At 37.7% G+C, this 19,337-nt stretch overlaps 2 protein-coding genes across 3 annotated transcripts in view; one reads left to right on the forward strand and one right to left on the reverse strand.

Annotated features, from left to right (window-relative positions):
• LOC104107748 (protein ENHANCED DOWNY MILDEW 2) overlaps window positions 1-10,413 on the forward strand; it is a 19,254-nt gene extending 8,841 nt beyond the window's left edge. For both annotated transcript variants that reach the window (XM_033659092.2, XM_009616631.4), the window contains 9 exons: window positions 1,433-1,571; window positions 1,689-1,790; window positions 4,165-4,257; window positions 5,730-5,771; window positions 7,886-7,996; window positions 8,196-8,267; window positions 8,381-8,499; window positions 8,585-8,651; window positions 8,761-10,413. In XM_033659092.2, the coding sequence (XP_033514983.1) occupies window positions 1,433-1,571; window positions 1,689-1,790; window positions 4,165-4,257; window positions 5,730-5,771; window positions 7,886-7,996; window positions 8,196-8,267; window positions 8,381-8,499; window positions 8,585-8,651; window positions 8,761-10,146 (2,131 nt within the window). In that variant the 3' untranslated portion in view covers window positions 10,147-10,413. The remainder of the gene's footprint in view (window positions 1-1,432; window positions 1,572-1,688; window positions 1,791-4,164; window positions 4,258-5,729; window positions 5,772-7,885; window positions 7,997-8,195; window positions 8,268-8,380; window positions 8,500-8,584; window positions 8,652-8,760) is intronic.
• An 871-nt stretch (window positions 10,414-11,284) lies between these two features.
• On the reverse strand, window positions 11,285-16,103 carry LOC104107742 (transcription initiation factor TFIID subunit 6-like). The gene is made up of 12 exons (XM_009616623.4): window positions 15,778-16,103; window positions 15,403-15,489; window positions 15,027-15,128; window positions 14,825-14,933; window positions 14,470-14,573; window positions 14,243-14,380; window positions 14,065-14,160; window positions 13,519-13,643; window positions 12,993-13,125; window positions 12,786-12,911; window positions 12,525-12,636; window positions 11,285-11,971 (listed from the first exon to the last, which is right to left on the reverse strand). The coding sequence occupies exons 1-12, from the start codon at window positions 15,901-15,903 to the stop codon at window positions 11,592-11,594; spliced, it is 1,638 nt and encodes a 545-aa protein (XP_009614918.1). The 5' UTR covers window positions 15,904-16,103; the 3' UTR covers window positions 11,285-11,591.
• Between the last annotated feature and the right edge of the window lie 3,234 nt (window positions 16,104-19,337).

Raw genomic sequence — 19,337 nt, forward strand, 5'->3', positions numbered from 1 at the left:
TTGGAAAACAAGTACTCCAATCTTATTCATTTTCCGGTGTTTGGTACCCAAGCTAAGGAAAATAACTTCTCAAGAGTATTCATAAATAATTTAGATACAATAAACATGAAGCCATAAACTTTCGAACCATCAACCTTCCGAACCCACAAATTTCATAAACTTCTGAACCGCTAACCTTTCGAACCTGCAAATTTTTGAATCCGTAACTCTATAATTTCTAAACCCGCAAAGTTCCAAACACATAAATCTCCGAACTCATAACTTTGGAACTCGTAAATTTTCAAACCTGTAAACTGAAATATGAAAAAACCAGAACTGAAAATATAAAATAAAATATTTTTTTGCCTGGGGTTGACGGGGTTGGGGTGGGTGGTGCAGAAAATTGAAAAATACAAAAAAAAAGGTAAAAAAGTATTTTTTTGTGGGGGTTTGGGGGGGGGGGGGTGGTGCAGAAAAACTAAGGACCCGTTTGGCCATAGATTTTGCCAAAATAAACTTGGGTTTTATTTGGCAAACACATGTTTGGCCATAGATTTTGCCTATATTTTGGCCAAATCCCAAAACCAGCTCAATAGCTGGTTTTGGGCCAAAATATCACTATTGTATTTTTTAAAAATTGCCCCAAACTTTTATATTTTATAAAAAAATCCACCATTTATTATTTTGTAACGATGTTGCTTCGTCTTCTCGGTCATCTGATAGTGTATCATGTAGTTCATTATAAAAATGATAATTTTGTATCAAATTTATTTATGTTCAGGACTATGGTTTGCGATAATATAATGAATGTTATTGATGGTGACGGAAAAGATAAAAAAGCTGAAATTTGAAAAAAAAAGCCTTTTTGGAGAGGGGGCGGGGAGAGGTGAGGTTGGGGTTAGATGTGAGGGTAGGTGGAGTTTTTGGAAAATGTTTTCCTAACTTTTTCTAGGGAAGGGAAAATGTGATATCTAGGAAAACATTTTCCAATTGTGCAACCAAACAGTGGAAAATGAGAAAACATTTCAAGGCATTAAAGATTTAGCCTAGGGATGTTATGTTGCAGTTTTTCGGGTTTAAACTCTAGGAGAGTTGCTCTATGAAGGGCAGGCTTTCCTAGTTGAATACATTAGTTGTAAGGACACCTTTTTTCACTCTTGCTATATGTTAAAGCCAGTTGAAGGATTTGAAAGTGATAGCAGATTTTGGACCAAGACCTTCTAGGATTAGATTAAACATTTTTTTTTTTGAATTTTGTGTTGTTTAGCGTTAATGGTAATTCTTGTAATAAGCAATTTCAATTGATTAATTTTCTGTCTAATAAGATTTGTGTGGGATCATGATTCACTTTTCTGGGATGAAAATCCCCCCCCCCCCCCCGGCCCATGGATTCCTTTCTGTTTCCGGTGACTGATAAGATGCTGTTCTGATTTCCTTCATGGATTCCATGCAGAATTTTGTCTATTATGAAAGACGTTAAATCCTCCATAACTATGGATAAACTGATGAAGCAAATATCACCCACAACACATGCATACTCGTCAAAATTTGACAAATCTATAACCTTGGGGAAAGTTGAAGGTTCCATTGAGGTACTTGAGAAACAATTTTTTATGCTGATTGTTGTTGAAAGTATCTTTAGTATGACCTATTTTACCAGATGTACTGAAGCAACATCCAATAAAAATGACCTATTTTATGTCTTGCAGGCTATTCGTGCGGCCTTGCAAATATTGGATGGAGGGGGCAAAGTTGAAGATGCAAAAGCTGTCTGTGAGCCTGGGCTTCTTGATCAGATAATGAAGTGGAGGGTACTTGTCATTCTTCTTTTTAATTGGCTTATCCTAGTTTTCCTTGAGGTCTGAACATTTAGTTGTCCATGCTAACTTAAATATATGCTGTCTTTGACCTTAGGCAGCATCAATATGATATGATCAACAATGCCCCTTCCCTCTTCACACAAAAAAGCAAGTGATATTATGCGTATTTCTGGAATACTGTAGTATATAGTAAATGCTTACACCAATCAAAATGAACTGTTTAGTACTTTTTCTTTATTGGTGTAAAGAATGACCTGTAAATGATAGTGACTCCATACTTGATATCATAGAATCCTTGTCAATTTTTGTAGTAGGGGAATTCTTTACTGTTTTTGGGATATGTATTTTGTCACTTCTACCAGCACAAACTTTGTGCTGCTTTCTTTTATAAAATGTTACCTTTCTCAAAAAATAGTAACTGTCCAACACCAACTGCAAACCTTGATCTTGATCCAATCCTGGTTCCCCTCCCCCCTGTGGAGCCAAGCACACATTCTCCAAAAGCAGTGTTGTAAAAAGTGAGCGCTTCATAGCTTAAAGGGATGAAGCGAACCGAAGCGAGCCATGGCGCTTCAAGGGTGTGAAACAAGCCGATGTTAATGAAGCGTCCGCTTCATGTCTGAAACGTGAAGCGGAGCGAGCGATTCTTTAAAAAGCAGCGATCTTAATAGTAAAAAGAAAGTTTGGGATTAAAAAATAAAAAAACTAAATAAAGAAGAAGAGTCCAGGTTGGGAACTCTTTTAGAAGAGGTCCTTCTTCTTCTTCTTCTTCTTCTTCTTTGGGGTTAATGGCAACAATCTTTTGTTCTTTTCTTTATTTTTGCTGCTACTAGCAGCTTATTTACAGTTTTAATTTTCTTTTTTCCCTTTTCTCTGTTTTCTCTGTTTTCCCCCCCTGTTTTTGAGCTGGCTGCTTCTACTTTCAATTATTACTAATTGCTTATAAATTGATTAATTATTTCTTTTCTTTTTATCCATTTTTTAAAATGAAGAGTAGTATGTTGATCCATTTATGTTTTGGTTTTGATTTTGCTTGTGCTATGGAGGATTTTTGGTTGTTCACTTTTTTGTTTATAAATTGAAACATTTGCTTATATAATATTTTTGTGGAGTTTTTTTTTACTAAGTTATCTTACTAATCTGTGCAATTTTTTTTTTTTTAAAAATAAAATGCTCTTCACTTCAAAGTAGCGCATGCTTCACGCTTTAAGCGAAGTGAGCCCGTCACGTTTTTGCTCTTCGCTCTCAAAAACACTGTCCAAAAGTAAAGATATGCTCACTAGCCCCTGGGTGGGGGAATGTGTGAAGGTAGAGAGAGAAAAATGAAAAGGACACATATGTCTCACTACAGATCTTGTATCTTTCTCTACTATCATTGTAAACACCTCCGGATATTTCCCTTCCTTCCTCACTCTCAAAAGGCTTAGTTACTTCGATGATTTAGATCGTTTCATGGCATCGAATCAGCCTTTGCTTAAATTAGTTTGTAATTGTTTTTTTGGTTGCCTTATCCAAATAATTCGGTATCTGGTTGTTTCGTGTGAGAATCACTTCTCAAACTAATGGCCAATCATTTCTTCTATGAAGTTGTTATTTTTAATTGATTTGATAATCATTTATATAATTATCTTTAGTTTACGAACACCCCAAGGTGTGGCGTAGTGGTCAATGAAGTGGGTTGAGAACTGTGAGGTCTCAAGTTCATATCCCAGCGGAGACAAAAACACTAGGTGATTTCTTCCCATATGTCCAAGCGTCGATGGACAAAGGTCCTAACTTGTACTGATGGGAGGTAGCAGGTGCCTCGTTGAATTAGTCAAGGTGCGGGCAAGCTGGCGGTTGTAAAAAAAAAAAATCTTTAGTTTACCAACCACTCCCCGCACTAATTCTGGTATATAAATTTCAGTAAGACATTTTCTCAAAAATAATTTTCAATAATACTGATAAATAAGCACTGTCAACAGCTGAATCAGATTGAACTATCAATAAACCTCAAGATAACTATTTGAACTGATTGTTTGATTGACTTAGGTTTCTTTGCTTCTGCTATTTAAATGATTTAGAATTTTCAATGTTAAGTTTGGTTGCTGGTCTTTCAATTTAGTTGCTTGCTTTCTTTCGGCACATTGAGATGGCTGTTTGGTAGTTTGTAGTGCTGAAGCATTAATCTATTCTGCATAACTAGGTATACACATTCTATATTATCTGTTCAAGCGGGTTCAAGTGTTCTATATTGCATTTTTTGCAGACCTAGATTGTAGTGATTGCTAAAAGCTGTACCTCACTTTGCTTTCTTTTTCTTCCCTTTGTTTTCTGTCTATTTGTTTCCCCAAATTTCTCATAAATACCAATTTTTTTTTTGTAGAGCAAGCTGAGAGTATATCTTGCTCCCTTTTTACACGGAATGCGCTACACGTCCTTTGGTCGCCATTTTACTAAAGTGGAGAAGCTGAGAGAGGTGAGGTAGAACTTGAAGCTTTTTTGTCATCGGAAGATATATTTGTTGTAGTGAGTACGATTTCACCTCTCCGACTGGTGATATCAGAAATTGAGCCAGAAAGAGGATTAAGTACGGGCTTTTGATTTATTTATTTTTCGGGGGGTGGGGGGTGGGGTCTCATCTAATTACTAATACGGGCACTAATTTGGCATTCTTTTTAGCCCCTTGTTAAGGTAGTATAAAATAATCTGATTATGTGCTAGCTTATCTCCATTTAAATTGCTCGGTGTCTCCATTTCCCATTTCTTATTTTTTTTATGAAGTAAGGTGTTGCATCAAAGGCATCAAGAAGATGCAGAAAAAGTACAAATTGAAAAGCCTTGGTTAACTCCTAAGACAAATCCATTTCCCATTTCTTAATTATTGTTTTAAAATGTTCATGCCTTAAGGCAGAGATGCAGTGGTTGTTCCTTGGAGTAATTGTACTTGATTGACATACATGCTTATTAGGGCATTATCAGTTGATGATTATTCAGTGAGAGTATTGTACCATATTGATATTGCTGCTCATTCAGCTCAGCTTCTTTTTTGGATGGTATATTACTTATCTTAAATAAAAAAGGCTTACACAGGGACGTGTAAATTGCCTTAAACAATGTTAGTCATTGGTGTTCTCACTTTTTTCTTTCTACTTTGTGGAAAGAGGAACTCCTGCTTGTTCTTGTCACTTGAAATGTTTCTAAATTTAGGATCTCTTGTTGGCTACTGGAGACTGAGATACGATCAATCTCAGTGTTCAGAATACCGAAACTACGCATGCCGCAGATTTGTGTATCTTTTGTACTTTGGAAGAATCATTGCAAGTGCTGTCTCTTTGTCTTTGCGGGAGCTTAAGTCATCACCATCCTGGAATTTGCAACCAAAGTTTAGGCATCATTTTTCCGTTCTATTTTATGTGAATGGGCTGTGGATTATAGAAGGAATGTGATCTCCTTTCCACCTCTCCCAAAAGTGAAAAAGAAAAATTCATGCTTTTTCACTTCTGCACTTCCTGGCTGGATAATTTTGAGCAGTGATCTCTCTTTGACCATGATCTATGATATTCTTTCACTGCATTTTATTGCATGTCAATCATCAGACCGTAGAGTGTCATCACTGCTCTGGTATTTGCAGCCATTTTTGAATGCATCATTTTTTCCTTCTATTTTATTTTGAATCGCAGTGCATTATATAAGGAATGCTATCTGCTTCCCACCTCTCGCAAAAGCTGACGAGAAGAAAAAAGGCAAAAAAAAAGGAAAAGAAAAACGTAAAAATTACCCTTTCTAGGTTTGTACCACTTGTGCACCTTCTGGCTGGATCATTTGAGCAGTGATTTTTCCTTGACCGCGCTCTATGATAATTTTTCACTGAATCTTATTTCATGTCTAATCCTCACAGTCTGTACATTCCATATTTTACTCAACTAATAGTATGCTTCTATTATGCAGATTGTCGATATGCTTCATTGGTATGTTCGAGAAGGTGATATGGTAGGAGTCTGTACTGGCCTTACGTTTTATGAATGGAAACCTAGTTACCAACTTGACTACAACAATTTTTTTCTGTTGTGTAGATTGGTTATAATCCTCCAACTTTGTTCATTGTTATTCTGCTATAATAACATTTTTATAGGGGAATATTTTATATGTTATGATGATGATATGAGTTAAACTTAAAGAAAGAAGTGAAGATTCATATAGCCGACTCCAACTTGTTCGGGATTGAGGCGTAGTTGTTATTTTATATAGAATGACATCACACATGGTTAAAAGTGTCTCAAGTTCCTGTAATTTATTATCTGCATTCAATTCATCTGTTAGATGGGTGTTACTATTATGATCTTGGGGGCAATTTTTAGTGCGGTGAAGTGGCTTTCCCCACTTGGCTGGGGTCAAAAGACAAGAGAAAAAGTTATTAACCTTCTGATACTTATTTGGGGCTCCTGTTGTCCTTTGTTGGCTTATGTCATTCTTCCTTTAGCCTGGATTAGTTACAAATTTCTTTTGAAGCCTGTCTAAAGTATATTATCAGGCAAGTGAGGTACATGGACCAATTAGTCAAGTAATTTTTACATATCTTTCTCCTCATTTTTTAGATGTAAGGAATAGCCTGCAATTCAGCACCCGCGGATAATTCAATTCACTCTTCTTGAAGTTCTTGTGAAATAGTCTATGTGGATCCTTTTTTGTTTTTGGGAACAAAGGCACAATATCATCCCAATATCAAGGTAGAGCGAATCTTGTTTTCAAGTTCTTGCAACTTATAGTGTTTAACTACACTACGGTCAAATTTAACGACTCCCTGGGGATTAAAAGTTTGTTGAACCTATTCTTCTATTTGAGTGACAAAAAGTGCAGTTTGAGTTAACCATAATGTTTGGGAAATTTGATTTAACTTAGAGTAGGAATACTCACATGCTTCTCGGTGTACTTTGGAATGTGTGCAAGAGGAGATCTTTTATTTTGGCATGAACATAATATGGTTAGAGTTAGTCTTGCTCATTAGTGGTGGAAATGGCATGCTCGAATTTTTGCTATTATGTTTGATTTTATGTATGAGATGAAAGTAGCGGAAATGAGGATGCTTAGATGGATGTGTGGGTATACTAGGAGAGATAAGATTAAGAATGAAGATATACAGAGCAAGGTGGGAGTGGCCTATGTAGTGGACAAGATGGAGGAAGCGAGACTGAGATGGTTCGGGCATGTGAATAGGAGCACGGATGCCCTAGTGAGGAGGTGCGAGAGGTTGGCAGTGACAAGTATAAAAAGAGGTAGGGGTAGTCTGAGGAAGAATTGGGGAGAGGTGATTAGACAGGACATGACACATCTTCAACTCACCGAGTACATGACTTTAGATAGGAGAGCATGGAGGTCGAGGATTAGGGTAGAAGATTAGTAGGTAGTCGAGCGATTTCTTTTTTTTTCTATGGGAGAGTATGATTCTAGTTTAGAGCACCTTATATGCTCCCTCTTGTCTGTATCAGTATTATTACTATTGTTGTTGTTATTATTGTTATTATTATTATTATTATAATTATAATAATAATTATCTTAATATGTATTACTACGATTGTTTCTTCTACTTTGGGTATCGTTACTACTTTACTGTCATTATGTTTCTTTCTTTAGTATTTTCATCTAAGTTTTTTTTTACTCTTGTATTTTTCAACCCTGTTTCGGAAACAACCTTTCTACCTCACACAAGGTAGGGGTAGGGTCTGCGTACATCCCACCCTCCCTAGACCCCACTTATGGGATCACACTGGACAACATGACCCTCCTTTATCTAGAAGTTATGGCAACATCCATGCACAATTTGGATAACATGTAATGCAGTGTGGAATCTGGGTTGGATTTATGTAGACCCTTGTTCATGCATTTAATGTGATCCATGAGAAACCTCACCTGTTTAGAAACACAATCATCTGTGTCTGCCTCTGTTGTACTTCGGAAAATGATTCGTTGAACTCTAATTACGTTTGACTTATATATCTGCCAGGAATCAGGATCATGTTATTATGATTTCTAAAGCTTCTAAGCTCAGGGAATCTTCTTTGGTTTAGCAGGCAATGGATTTAACGTTTTTGTTGTTTGTTGAGCAGATTGTGGATTTCTGTTGCGGTTCCAATGATTTCAGCTGCCTCATGAAAAACAAGCTGGATGAGATGGGGAAGGATTGCTCATATAAGAATTATGATTTATTCAAACCAAAGGTGAATGTTTTTCCTTGTTTAGTATGTGCACATTTCTGGTGGAAGTTATACAAACACGTAGGTCGGAATCTTTTTAGCATGGAGGAGAATGCTTGAAGAAATGATGTCAGACGTTGATTGCTTTGACAAGTGACTTTCTATATGCTTTAGGTGTTTGGCACATTACGTTACTTATTGTCGTTCTTTGTCCTTCCTGCAGAATGATTTTAATTTTGAGAAGAGGGATTGGATGAAAGTAGGGCCTAATGAATTGCCACCAGGATCGAAGTTGGTAGGAAATATTTTTTCTTAGAGCACAACATTCACAGATATATGCCAGGCACCAAAATTCATTGGTTTTCACCACATGTTGCGTGGAATTACATTTTTTATCCCTTGGTGTAGATCATGGGGCTGAACCCTCCTTTTGGGGTCAATGCTGCTCTTGCTAACAAATTTATTGATAAAGCACTACGGTTTAGGCCAAAGCTTCTTATCCTCATTGTTCCAAAAGAGACAGAAAGGTATTTTGCATCTCTTTTATTTGTGTGAACTTCTTTTCTTGCCTTTCTCTTTCCGATTTTGATAAATTGTTTGTATTGGAACCAGGTTAGATGTAAAAAAAGGGTATCCATATGATCTAATTTGGGAGGATGATGCGTTGCTTAGTGGGAAGGTAAACTGTTTCTCACCATTCTTGTGATTGGTATTAAGAATGAATATGTATTGGTATTGAGAATATAAACAAGTAAACTGTCTGGTGGCTCATCCTTATTCTTTTCCAGTCATTCTATTTGCCTGGTTCTGTTGATGCAAATAACAAACAAATGGAGGACTGGAATGTGAGTGCACCACCACTTTATCTTTGGAGTCGCCCTGATTGGACAGCCGAACATAAAGCAATTGCTCAACAGTATGGCCACCCGTCCAAGATACAAGATAAATTAGAAGAAAATTGCTCCCACACACCTGTCCCTCGTTCGGTGGAACATGGTGATGATGTTGAGTCGACGAGGATCGGTGATGATATTGATTTCAAGGATAAGAAGCGACATCAGCACCAAGAATACAGGGAGAGATCGCAGAATAACAGTGGCAAAGAAGGTGATAGCCTGGGCCATGCGAAGAACAGATCTGTTGAGAAGTCGATGAAAGGGAATCAGGATAAAAGCAAGAACAAATTTGATGAGAAGTCGATGAAAGAGAGTCAGGATAAAAGCAAATATCAAAATGATTTGGATGAGAAGTCAAGACAGGACAAGTCCAAAGCGAAACGTCCAAGAGATTTGGTGGAAAAATCAACAGAGGAGATATCTGTTGGAAAAAGATCTCTGTATCGACATTCCTCCCCCAGCGTGACCAATCATAAGTCAGCTGATCAGCACGCGGTTTCATCTTGTAAGGCAGAAGAGAAGGAACGCTATGAACGATTTGCTGGCCAGAGTGCTTCTGCATTACAGACACAGCAAGAGACAGGGTATGGGGTGCATCAGGACAGTGATATGGAAAGAAGGCACAGCTTGCTAAAGGAGGAGCCTTATTCAAGTTTGACTCACCAATATCCTCAGTCTGCTAGTCCTGGTCCCGAGTATGTGGGGCACGGGGCACATCCGGATGGTGACATGGCAAGAAGGAACAGCTTGCCGATGCAGGAGCCTTATTCGACTTTAAATCACCAATATTCTCAGTCTGCTAGTCCTGGTCCTGAGTATGCGTTTAGGGCCTCAGATGAACGGTTTGTGGGTTACCAGAGAGAGCGTGCAGATATGCCTGGTTATAGACCATACCCCAGTCACATGAATGGGGGGGTATATGCAAGGGAGTTAGATGTACGGCCGCAAGGTAACCTTTATGGGCAGCTGGGTAGTGAGTTTTCGAGTCCCAGAAGCAACTACACAGCGGGTGCCAGCACTGGTTATCCCCCCTACGGGCGGTTGAGTCCAGCAACTGAACCAACCTATGGGAGGATTAATACGCCTGCGATGCCACGGTATGCTCCACATGATGAGTTGTATCCCGGTAGGATGAATAGCATGGGATCTGAAGGCAGAAGTGGCATCTACGGCGGTGGAGTTGCTCGACCTGGGTTTCCAGGTAGCTCATCGGGTTTTGCTCCAAGGCCTTACAACCCCTTTTCACAGCAAAACTCGTCAGGGTGGCTTAACGAGTAGGCATTGGCTGGTTGGAGTTATTTTTCAGCAGTGTCGAAGATTTTCCTATTTATGTTCGTCATGGTTCTCTTCCTAGTGTCTGCTTGTTCCATCCTATCAAACTTCTTTTTGCTTATTTTGTATAAAGAAAAGGCTAGAACTGCACAGGCAACTATGCTCCTTGAATCTTCTCTAGGGGATTGAAACTTTTGTCGTATATCCTTTTGTTCCTCCACTTGACCATCTCTCTTCTAACTGGTGTTGCCTATGAAAGTTGGATTTGCGATAGACCACGAGCCTATGGCGTTTTTTTTCCACCTGTTTATTATTTATGGTGCAGGTGCCAAGGATTCGAAGTAATTGAATATTTCGGATTACTGAAAGAGAATGTTTCACAATTCTTGGCATTTGGCTCTCTAATACTAATAATAGCATCAGGATGTTAAAGAGCTTTTTAATCTCACGTAATCCGGTTTTAATCGTGAAATGGTGTCATAGTAAGCTAGTTTTCTCTTTCAGCGGGAATATTGATTTTTGGGAAATTAAAAATTGGACAGAGAGTTGAGGCATCACAAGACTTCAATAAATTTCACATAAAGTTGGACAGGTTCAGAGGTCTTAGAAATGCTCGTCCTCGTGACATAATTGAGTTGAAAAAAATTAAGAGGAAATGATCACTCTTTTACAATTTAAATAGAGAAACATACCATACAAAGATCTTCTGTGTTTTGTTAGTGTTATATTTTACAGATCTCATGTATATTACGGTTCTCATATGATTAAAATACAGTAGATCTATGTTATTTTCTGTGTTACTTCCTCGCATCACAATTATCTCAATACCAAATCAAAACTAATGTTTTGACCTATTAGCCATTTGGGTTTATTTTCTTTGTTAGTACTCCCTCCGTTCATTTTTACTTGTCACGTTTTGACTTTTGACGCCTTTTAAGAATAATAAATGAAATGTATAATTTACCATGATACCCATATTAATTGATGCATATTTTATTGGATTTGAGAAAATGATTTGAAATGAGTAATAAATACTGTGGGTATAACTTCAAAAAAAAATTTGTCTCTTGATATGCGTAAAGTGACAAGTAAAAATGAAAATCTATTTTTAGTATACCTGCCAAATATAAGTGAACGGAGGGAGTACTAGATAATAAATATTCTTGAATATCAAAATTTGTCAACAGCAATGTGTTAAAAGAGATCACAAGTAATATTGGACATACAATTCGCAAAAAAGAGGGGGGAAACTCAAGCGAAGTATACAAGATCAGATGACCACTTTTTTATTTTATTATGTCTATTATACAAAATAAAGTGGATTTGGCTGCTAATAACTTCATATTTCCGCTTAGAAGCACATATTACATCAACACAAAATGTACTACCCGTAAAAGTGAACAGTCGCAGTTGGCATTCACTGTTGCGTGCCACCTTCCCATTCCAATGGATCACAGAAAGAAAGACAACTCCGGTGAAGGGGTAAATGGAAACATCCTTTCACCAAAACATTCAAACAGAGATGGCAACAAATGCGCGACATCCAAATCTTCCTTCCAGGCCTGATCAAGAGTAGCCGACGTTTTTTGACCTTGCACACCAGCCATCTCCCTTCTGCTGCTGCTTCTCGGCATATTCTCGTTGTGCAAACCTTGTGGTGCTGATGATAGACCAGTTTCCGTGGCTCCCAGGGTTGCAGCGTATCGACCAGCCGGTCCTTGCGTGCTTACTGGCAAAGAATTTGTTGTCATTGAACCTGTTGGACCGTCTGTCATTAATTTCTTGGGTGGAGGCTGCGTCATCATGTTATCCAGGCTTGCTTTGCGTTTGTCTACACAATTTTATTTTGTAAGTGAATGTCTAGACAAAATCAAGAGATAATGATAGAAGTGTATTAACATTCAAAGATGAAGAGATAAAACATTGCAGGAGACATTAAAGTAAAAGCACTTGGACAAAGAAGACATCCACAGAAGAGGATTTTCAACTTTGAATTCAAATGACAGACCACACAGAACTAGCAGGACAGGTTGTAGGGACTTTAGAGATAAGTTATATCACTTCAGGAGCAAGTATTTCAAGATATATGACGGATTCACGAGTTCCTAATAGATCAGTATCCACTGGCAATGTGAGAGGAATTGGCCTCCAACATTTAGCATGAAATTTCTCCACATTTTGAGAATAGTTGAAGAAACCTGTCATACTGATCATATCTATCTTGGAACCATTTCTAATTGACACTCCAAGAGGCAGAACATATTTAACAGACAGCATTACGCAAAAGTTCACAAGAAGGAAGAACTAAAATTTGTAGTTACAGAGTCGGCGTTATAGATTCCTCTTTGTGAAAGAATGGAATAAGTAAAACAAAGAGGACATACTTGACAATGTAGTTGAGACTTTCCATTTATTCTTCAGGAATGTGCGAGTAGATGGAGATAATGAAGCAGGAAGCAACTTGAAGCGCTCATAGATACATAAACCAGCAGCACACTGTACATAATTAGAAGAGTTAATTGCAGTAATGCCAAAATATCTAACAATAAAAGTTAGAAAAGACATTTAGCTATGTTCAGTATCACATAGAAATAATTGGACAAAATAATGGAGGTAAAAATCATTAACCATTCAAGACAACTAACCATCAAGGCTCCATATACACGCCAAGCTTCAAGCCTCTTCATTTCATTTTTTTGCTTCTCAAGCTGCATTTCGGACTCTAGCAATTGCAAATAAACCTCAAGATTTGGCAGCACAAGTAGGCGAACCTACAAATTTAAAATATATCACCAATTGCTTACACGTCAAAATTTAGAAGGAAAGAAAGTACAGAGAGAACAAGGAGATACCACACCAGGTCCAAGAGCTGCTAGCCCTTGTATTGCTCCATAATGTTGAGACAGCGCCTTAGTTGGATCCAGAAAAGCATGCAACAAAGTCCTGGTGACACGTGGCTGGAGATTGTGGTACATATGACCATGTCTGCACAACTTTCACTTGTGAATAATACAGCACAACTTTCACTTGTGAATAATACAGCACCAGTTGATAAATATGGAAAGATTACCAATATCAAAGAACTGAAACATTAGCGAAATACAGTCTACGAAGCACGAAATAGAAGTATAGTGTTGCAATTGCCAACAACTATACAGATACATGCACTAGCAGCCATTAACAATCCCCTTCTCATTGGGGGTGGCAAAAAGTAAAAGGGAAAACAAAGGCCAAGCCCAACACATAATGGCGGAATCCAGTTAGAGATAATAGCTTGATTTTGAAAAGTCAAATGGGAGAATCAACATAGAAGCAACAGCCAGTGACGCAGATGTATACTTTCTGTAGCTTCTAAATGTGAGAACTAGTGATCCTTACCTCTTGCATATTAAAGCAACCAACTTTGCTGAGAAGTCCCTAAGTTCCCAATGATTGTCAGAAATTCTGTTTCCCAGCCTTTTTGCAACAAGGCATGTCAATATAGAAGGCATCAACTGGTGCAGCTGGAGATGAATTCACCAAAATACATAAATTAAGAATAAAAAGTGACACAAAAGAGAAATCATCAGACCAACCACGACATAACTAGATACCCCACGAATCAAAACTGCATGGCTGAGGCCAAAGCCTAGTTTTCCATTATGTATACAACACTACCCTAATGAACAAAGTAAATTAAAAAAAGCTTATTCAAACTAAAGAAATAAATTAATGCACCTTTTTTTGAGAATCTTTAATTAGTGCAATTAAACTCTATCTCTTTCCTCAACGGGCATGTACTTCCCTTTTCTGCTGTCATTTTTAAGCCATTTTCATAAACGTTAAGGTTTAACGAGTCCAATCATCAACACAGAATTTCATACATTATCCTAAACGTGCTTTTCAAGTAAGATGTGGCAACCAAGATATCAGCAATAGACTCACATATGGTTCCATATGTATTTGTGTATTCTGGAGAAGGCTCCAGACTAGCCGCATCAAAGAGAAAAGGAGAGGAAAATTGTTCAATTTCCGAGCAACCTGACATGTAACAAACTATCATTACATCATTGTCCATCACCCACTAATGTTATGAACTGGGCTTAAATTGGCTTACAATTACCTCATCAGCAACAAAATATGTAAAGTAAGGAACTAAAGGATGAATCCCTGAGTCCGTTGCTAAGCTTGCTAGAGCTTCTTTAAAGAGAAGAGGATTTGATCTATTCAAAGTAAGCTCTGTAATTTTGTCATAATAGAGCTGCAAAAAAAACACACCAAGGCATAAGGATTGAATCTTTTTGGATGGTCAAAAAGGATACAAACATTTTGGTACAGTTATTGTAATACCTGGAGCTCACGGGATAGAACATGCTTAACAGGTACTTTAATATCAACAGGAACTCCATCCTCCTTATACTCGGTCTTCCTATTATCAGAGGGCATAGCAAAGGCTGCGACAAATTAATAAGTTAGTCTGACTCTCTGGCATATTGAAATAGCATTATATACAAATTTTAACTAGTACTTATACCTCATTTCTTAGTAGTCACGGGGGAAAGAAAAAGTTTTCAAACCAGGAGGCAGAATAGACATAAGAATCAGTAGGAAAAGAACAATACGCATGGCAAACTTGTTTTCATATGACTAAAGTGAAACAAATGTTAAAACATCAGGACAAACTAACTGCAGCTAAAATACGGACCTTCAGGCGGAGGGTTTTCAGGAATAGCAGGCTGTACTCCATCTATAGCTAACCAATGGGCAACAATAGCAGTGTCTAACGGTGCTTTAGGCAAAGGAGCTTCGATCACCTAGACCAGAAAACACATCAACTTATACTATGAGCATCAGTTCAATAAATTCACAAACTAAGATTGGTACTGAAACATATCAAAGTTCTTTACATCTTTTAACTCTACATCCTTCTCTTCAATGTAGAACAAATCCTTGTGTCCAGCTGCTCTTCTGAACCTTAACGGATCTCTAGAAGCTAAACCATATATTGGCTGCTCAATGCAACAGATACATTAAAGAACAATCAATTAAACCACAATGTCAAACAAGATCGATCAGCTATAACCTATATATTAAACAGAGCCAAAATTTGATGTTTATGTGTTCACAATCAAATTTTTGTGGATACTTAGTGGATTTCTTAATACATACAGTCCGAATCAAAGTTACTGAGTTCCCATGAACCCATAGGTTAGAGTGTAGATACGCCTCTATTAATACATATACTAATACACAAATTGGCTGGTATAAAAACAGAAGAGGTACCTCTACGCCTCTCAAGCTGAGTGCAGCATCCACATCATCAGTAGATAAGGTCGTTCTCTTCGAATGACGCATACATTTAATAGCTTCCTAAATTATCAAACAAAATTTTACGCAAATTACATGCTCCATAACCTCAAAAGTGATCTCAAAGATCTAACTATCCATAATTTAGCTTTTTCCAAGTGTGTTATTGTGTGTATATACACACACACACTGTGTGCTTGAGTGTGTGTAAACTTTTACATGCGCGATAACTTCAAAAGTCAAAATTTGACCACGCTTATGCTTCAAAAGTAGTTTCTAAGAGCAAATTATCCAAATAATAGCTTTTCCCTAATAAGTGTGTGTTTTGTGTGTGTAAAATGAGGTAAGTACCTGCATAATCTCCCGAATACGGTATTCGACATCAGCGGAGAGAGCAGGCAAGACATCTGGAGATAAATTGCTTACACCTATACTTTGTGCTATCACTTCTATTGTCTCTTTCGGAACTGTGCTCATTTTCTTCTTGCTCCGTTACTGTCAAATGCAGCTACGAACTCAGAGATTCGCCGATCTCAGACAGTTTTCTGATGCAACGGAGGACGGCGGTGGACAACGGTGGTTGTCGCAGCAGAGGTGGAAAGGAGAGAGATTAAATCGAAACGGAGGGTAGAGAGAGAAAAACTGTAAGAGAGTAAACAGTAAAGTGGTCACCGGTCAGGCTCTGGGGGAGCCGACGGGCCGTTGCATAACGATGGGCTGACCCGATTGGTGCGAACCCGGCCCAACCAACCCAACCGAAGGAATGTAATATTGTAATGCACCACCTTTCTTATATTTCTCTTTTTGTAAATAAAAAGTTTTAGAACTTATCATCCAAATCAAATTAATAAACCACTAAAATTCAAATTGAGTAATATTATCACTAAATTGTGATTTTTGGGTCACTGAAATGCCTCTCCACGGGCGAATATAGTCCACTAGACTCTTTCTTGGTTGGTCTAGTAGACGGAGTGATTCCACTCAGGCATACTCTTTCATAGGCTCGACACAGATTGTGAAGTCCGGTCCTCTCTTCTCTTCGTGAATCTCAGTTGGAAGCCCACATTTTTATCAGACACCCAATGAAGTAGAAGCTCGCTTCCTACCTAACAGTACTTCCATAGCTTGCATCTCGAGGTCCTGTTTGAAAGGGAAACTCCAAATACAGGCCTAGATTGTTTGTACAGACAGACTTTTTGGGTGCTAAGATCCAAAGTCGAGAGGGAAACAACATATTCTTTTGGCATTCTACATATTATTCTTGTTAACCTTTCCAAAAATCGTTGGTTCTTAATAATTGAGAAATCTAATTTTCATCTTCAAAACATAATAGGTAATGATTTATTATTTTATTTTTCTCCACTTAAACATCAAACTTGATCCCTCAATATTGGTGTTTAAGGGGCCGTTTAGCGGCTTGGGAAGGGCCCTGATTCTGGTTCTTATCCGGTCTCTCAAGGGGCCTTTAAGGGGCTGATTCAGGGACTTGGGAGAAGAGATTGTCCTTCGCACGATCCCTTAATAAGGGGGCGGTTCTTATGAGTGCATTTATTCTGTAATGATTTGTGGAGGTTAAGTCTATGAGAATTTAGCTTATTCTAGAAAATATTCATGATAATCTAGATAACACAAGGTCGTAATGTGCTCACTAATAAAGCACATATCAACATCTTAATTATTATTTATAAATAGTGATACTTTATTTTATTAAGTAATCACAGTTCAAGTTTGAACCACTACTGGCTCTAGAGTAAAGATTATTTAAGTGAAAGTTCAATGCAGAGCACACCATTATTATGGATCATAGTCTCTCTCAGTTGGTAAAATCTCTTATAACTTGTTTGGATTGTAGTTACTTATTGTTTCATAATGTATCGTATTGTATTGTTTGATGAATAAAATATTTTGGGTAGATTGTGTCGTTTCTCGTCGTTTCATGATGTCACACACCAACAATATGAAGAATAAACTTGCAACGCTAAGAAAAAATAGGATACATAGTAGAATTATTATATTAAGAAAAAGTATGATAAAAGATAAAATATGATTATTTAATAATAAGGAAGGACAAGATAAGAGAAAAAAGCAACGAAACGACGCCACCACACCAAATCCGTCGTTCTATAAAGTAGCATTTTTCGTCGTTACGTAACAACAAATTTAACAATACGATAAAATAAAATTTAAGTAACAATCAAAACAAATATTATATTTAAAGTAACAATACGATACAATACAATAGGTAATAACCATCCAAACAAGCAGTTACATTAATATTAAAATGAGGGAGAAAATATTATTCATTTTAATATTAAGATTGTTATAAATCCTGCAAGTGGATTCATCCACCTGCAATAATGGATGTCTTCCATAACAGGTTTTGGATTGGTTATGTATTCATAACAGGCTTTAGATTGGTTATGTATTCATAACAAGTTTTGGATTGGTTATGTATTCATAACAGGTTTTGGATTTGTTTTGTAACAACGAAATATTTCTATAAATAGGTTCACTGATGAACCTATTTGATAGACTCTGAAACGAAGAAATAAATCCTCTCTTCTAATGTTATCATTCTCTTCTATTATTAGTCCTTGTTAATTACATAACTCTTGCTATATTGATTTTATTTCATAACACGTTATTAGCACGATGTTATAACCGACTGAGATTATTTACTTTAATCGGGTTTTATCTTCTTCCTACCAGGATGTAACGATCCGACCGGTTATTTCGAATATTTTCACTTCTCTCGGTAGTTTGAGAGCATGAGTAGCTCTGTATGATTTATTATGACTTATGTGAATCATCGATTTTGGTTTTCAGGTTATTCAGAATCGATTTGGAAGAATGAATTTCATGATTTAAGCTTTAAGTTGGAAGAGTTGACCAAGTTTAACTTTTGTGAATTTGACCTCGGAATAAAGTTTTGAGGGCTTCGTTAGGACCGGATGGTGATTTTTGATCGGGCGTATGCCCAGATTTGTATTTGGATATTTCTAGAAGGATTCAGCGAAAATTGGCGAAAGTTAGAAATTTGAAGGTTTGAAAAGTTCATAAGTTTGACCGGGAGCTGACTTTATGGATATCGAATTCGGATTGTAGTTACGGGAATTAGAATAGCCTAGTTATGTTATTTGGGACTTGTGGGCAAAAATTAAGTTCATTCCGAATTGATTTGATATGTTTCGGCGCGAGTTTTGGAAGTTGAAAGTTCAAGAGGTCATTAAGTTTGATTTGAGGTGCGATTCATCCTTTCGATGTTGTTATGCGTGATTTGAAGCCTTGAGTAGGTCCGTGTTATATTATAAGACTTGTTGGTATATTCAGACGAGGTCCCGAGTGGCTCAGAGGAGTTTCAGACGAGGTTCGGTTCGTTTGGATCATTTTTGGCTAGGCTTTTGGTGTGACCGCACCTGCGGAGCTAAGGGCGCAAGTGCGGAGCCACAAAAGAGGTAGTGGAATAGCAAAGGCGGGAATGCTGCTAGGAGCAGGAGCCGCAGAAGTGGAGGTTTCTTCGCATCTGCGAAAGCGCAGGTGCGGTGAGTTTGGGCACAAAAGCGGGGTCTTGATAGGAGCGAAGAGGAGCTCGCACCTGCGATGTCGCAGAGGCGGATACTGTTCCGCAGGTGCGAGGGTTCGGCCGGTTAGTTGTTATCGCATTAGCGTGATTTTTATCGCAAAAGCAACGCCGCAAAAGTGGCCCTTGGTTCACATAAGCGAAAATCGCTGGGCAGAAGCCTAATTTAGAGGGTTGGTCGTTTTATTCTTATTTTGGGATTTTGGAGCTCGGTTTGGGCGACTTTAGAGAGGAAATTCACCATGTGACTTGGGGTAATAATTCTTGACTCACTCGTGATTTTATTTTGTGATTCTATCTTAGTTTTTGGTAATTGGATTATGAATTATAA

Source organism: Nicotiana tomentosiformis, chromosome 8, assembly GCF_000390325.3.
Source record: "Nicotiana tomentosiformis chromosome 8, ASM39032v3, whole genome shotgun sequence".
Classification (NCBI taxonomy): Eukaryota; Viridiplantae; Streptophyta; class Magnoliopsida; order Solanales; family Solanaceae; genus Nicotiana; species Nicotiana tomentosiformis.

What these genes read in the sequence shown, in the direction of transcription:
- LOC104107742 (XM_009616623.4), bottom strand. Translation starts at nt 15,903, where the DNA reads ATGAGCACAGTTCCGAAAGAGACAATAGAAGTGATAGCACAAAGTATA. An exon ending in CATATTTTGTTGCTGATGAG is followed by an intron (nt 14,161 to 14,242) that starts GTAATTGTAAGC and finishes GTTACATGTCAG; the next exon opens with GTTGCTCGGAAATTGAACAA. An exon ending in AGTCTCAACTACATTGTCAA is followed by an intron (nt 11,972 to 12,524) that starts GTATGTCCTCTT and finishes AAAATTGTGTAG; the next exon opens with ACAAACGCAAAGCAAGCCTG.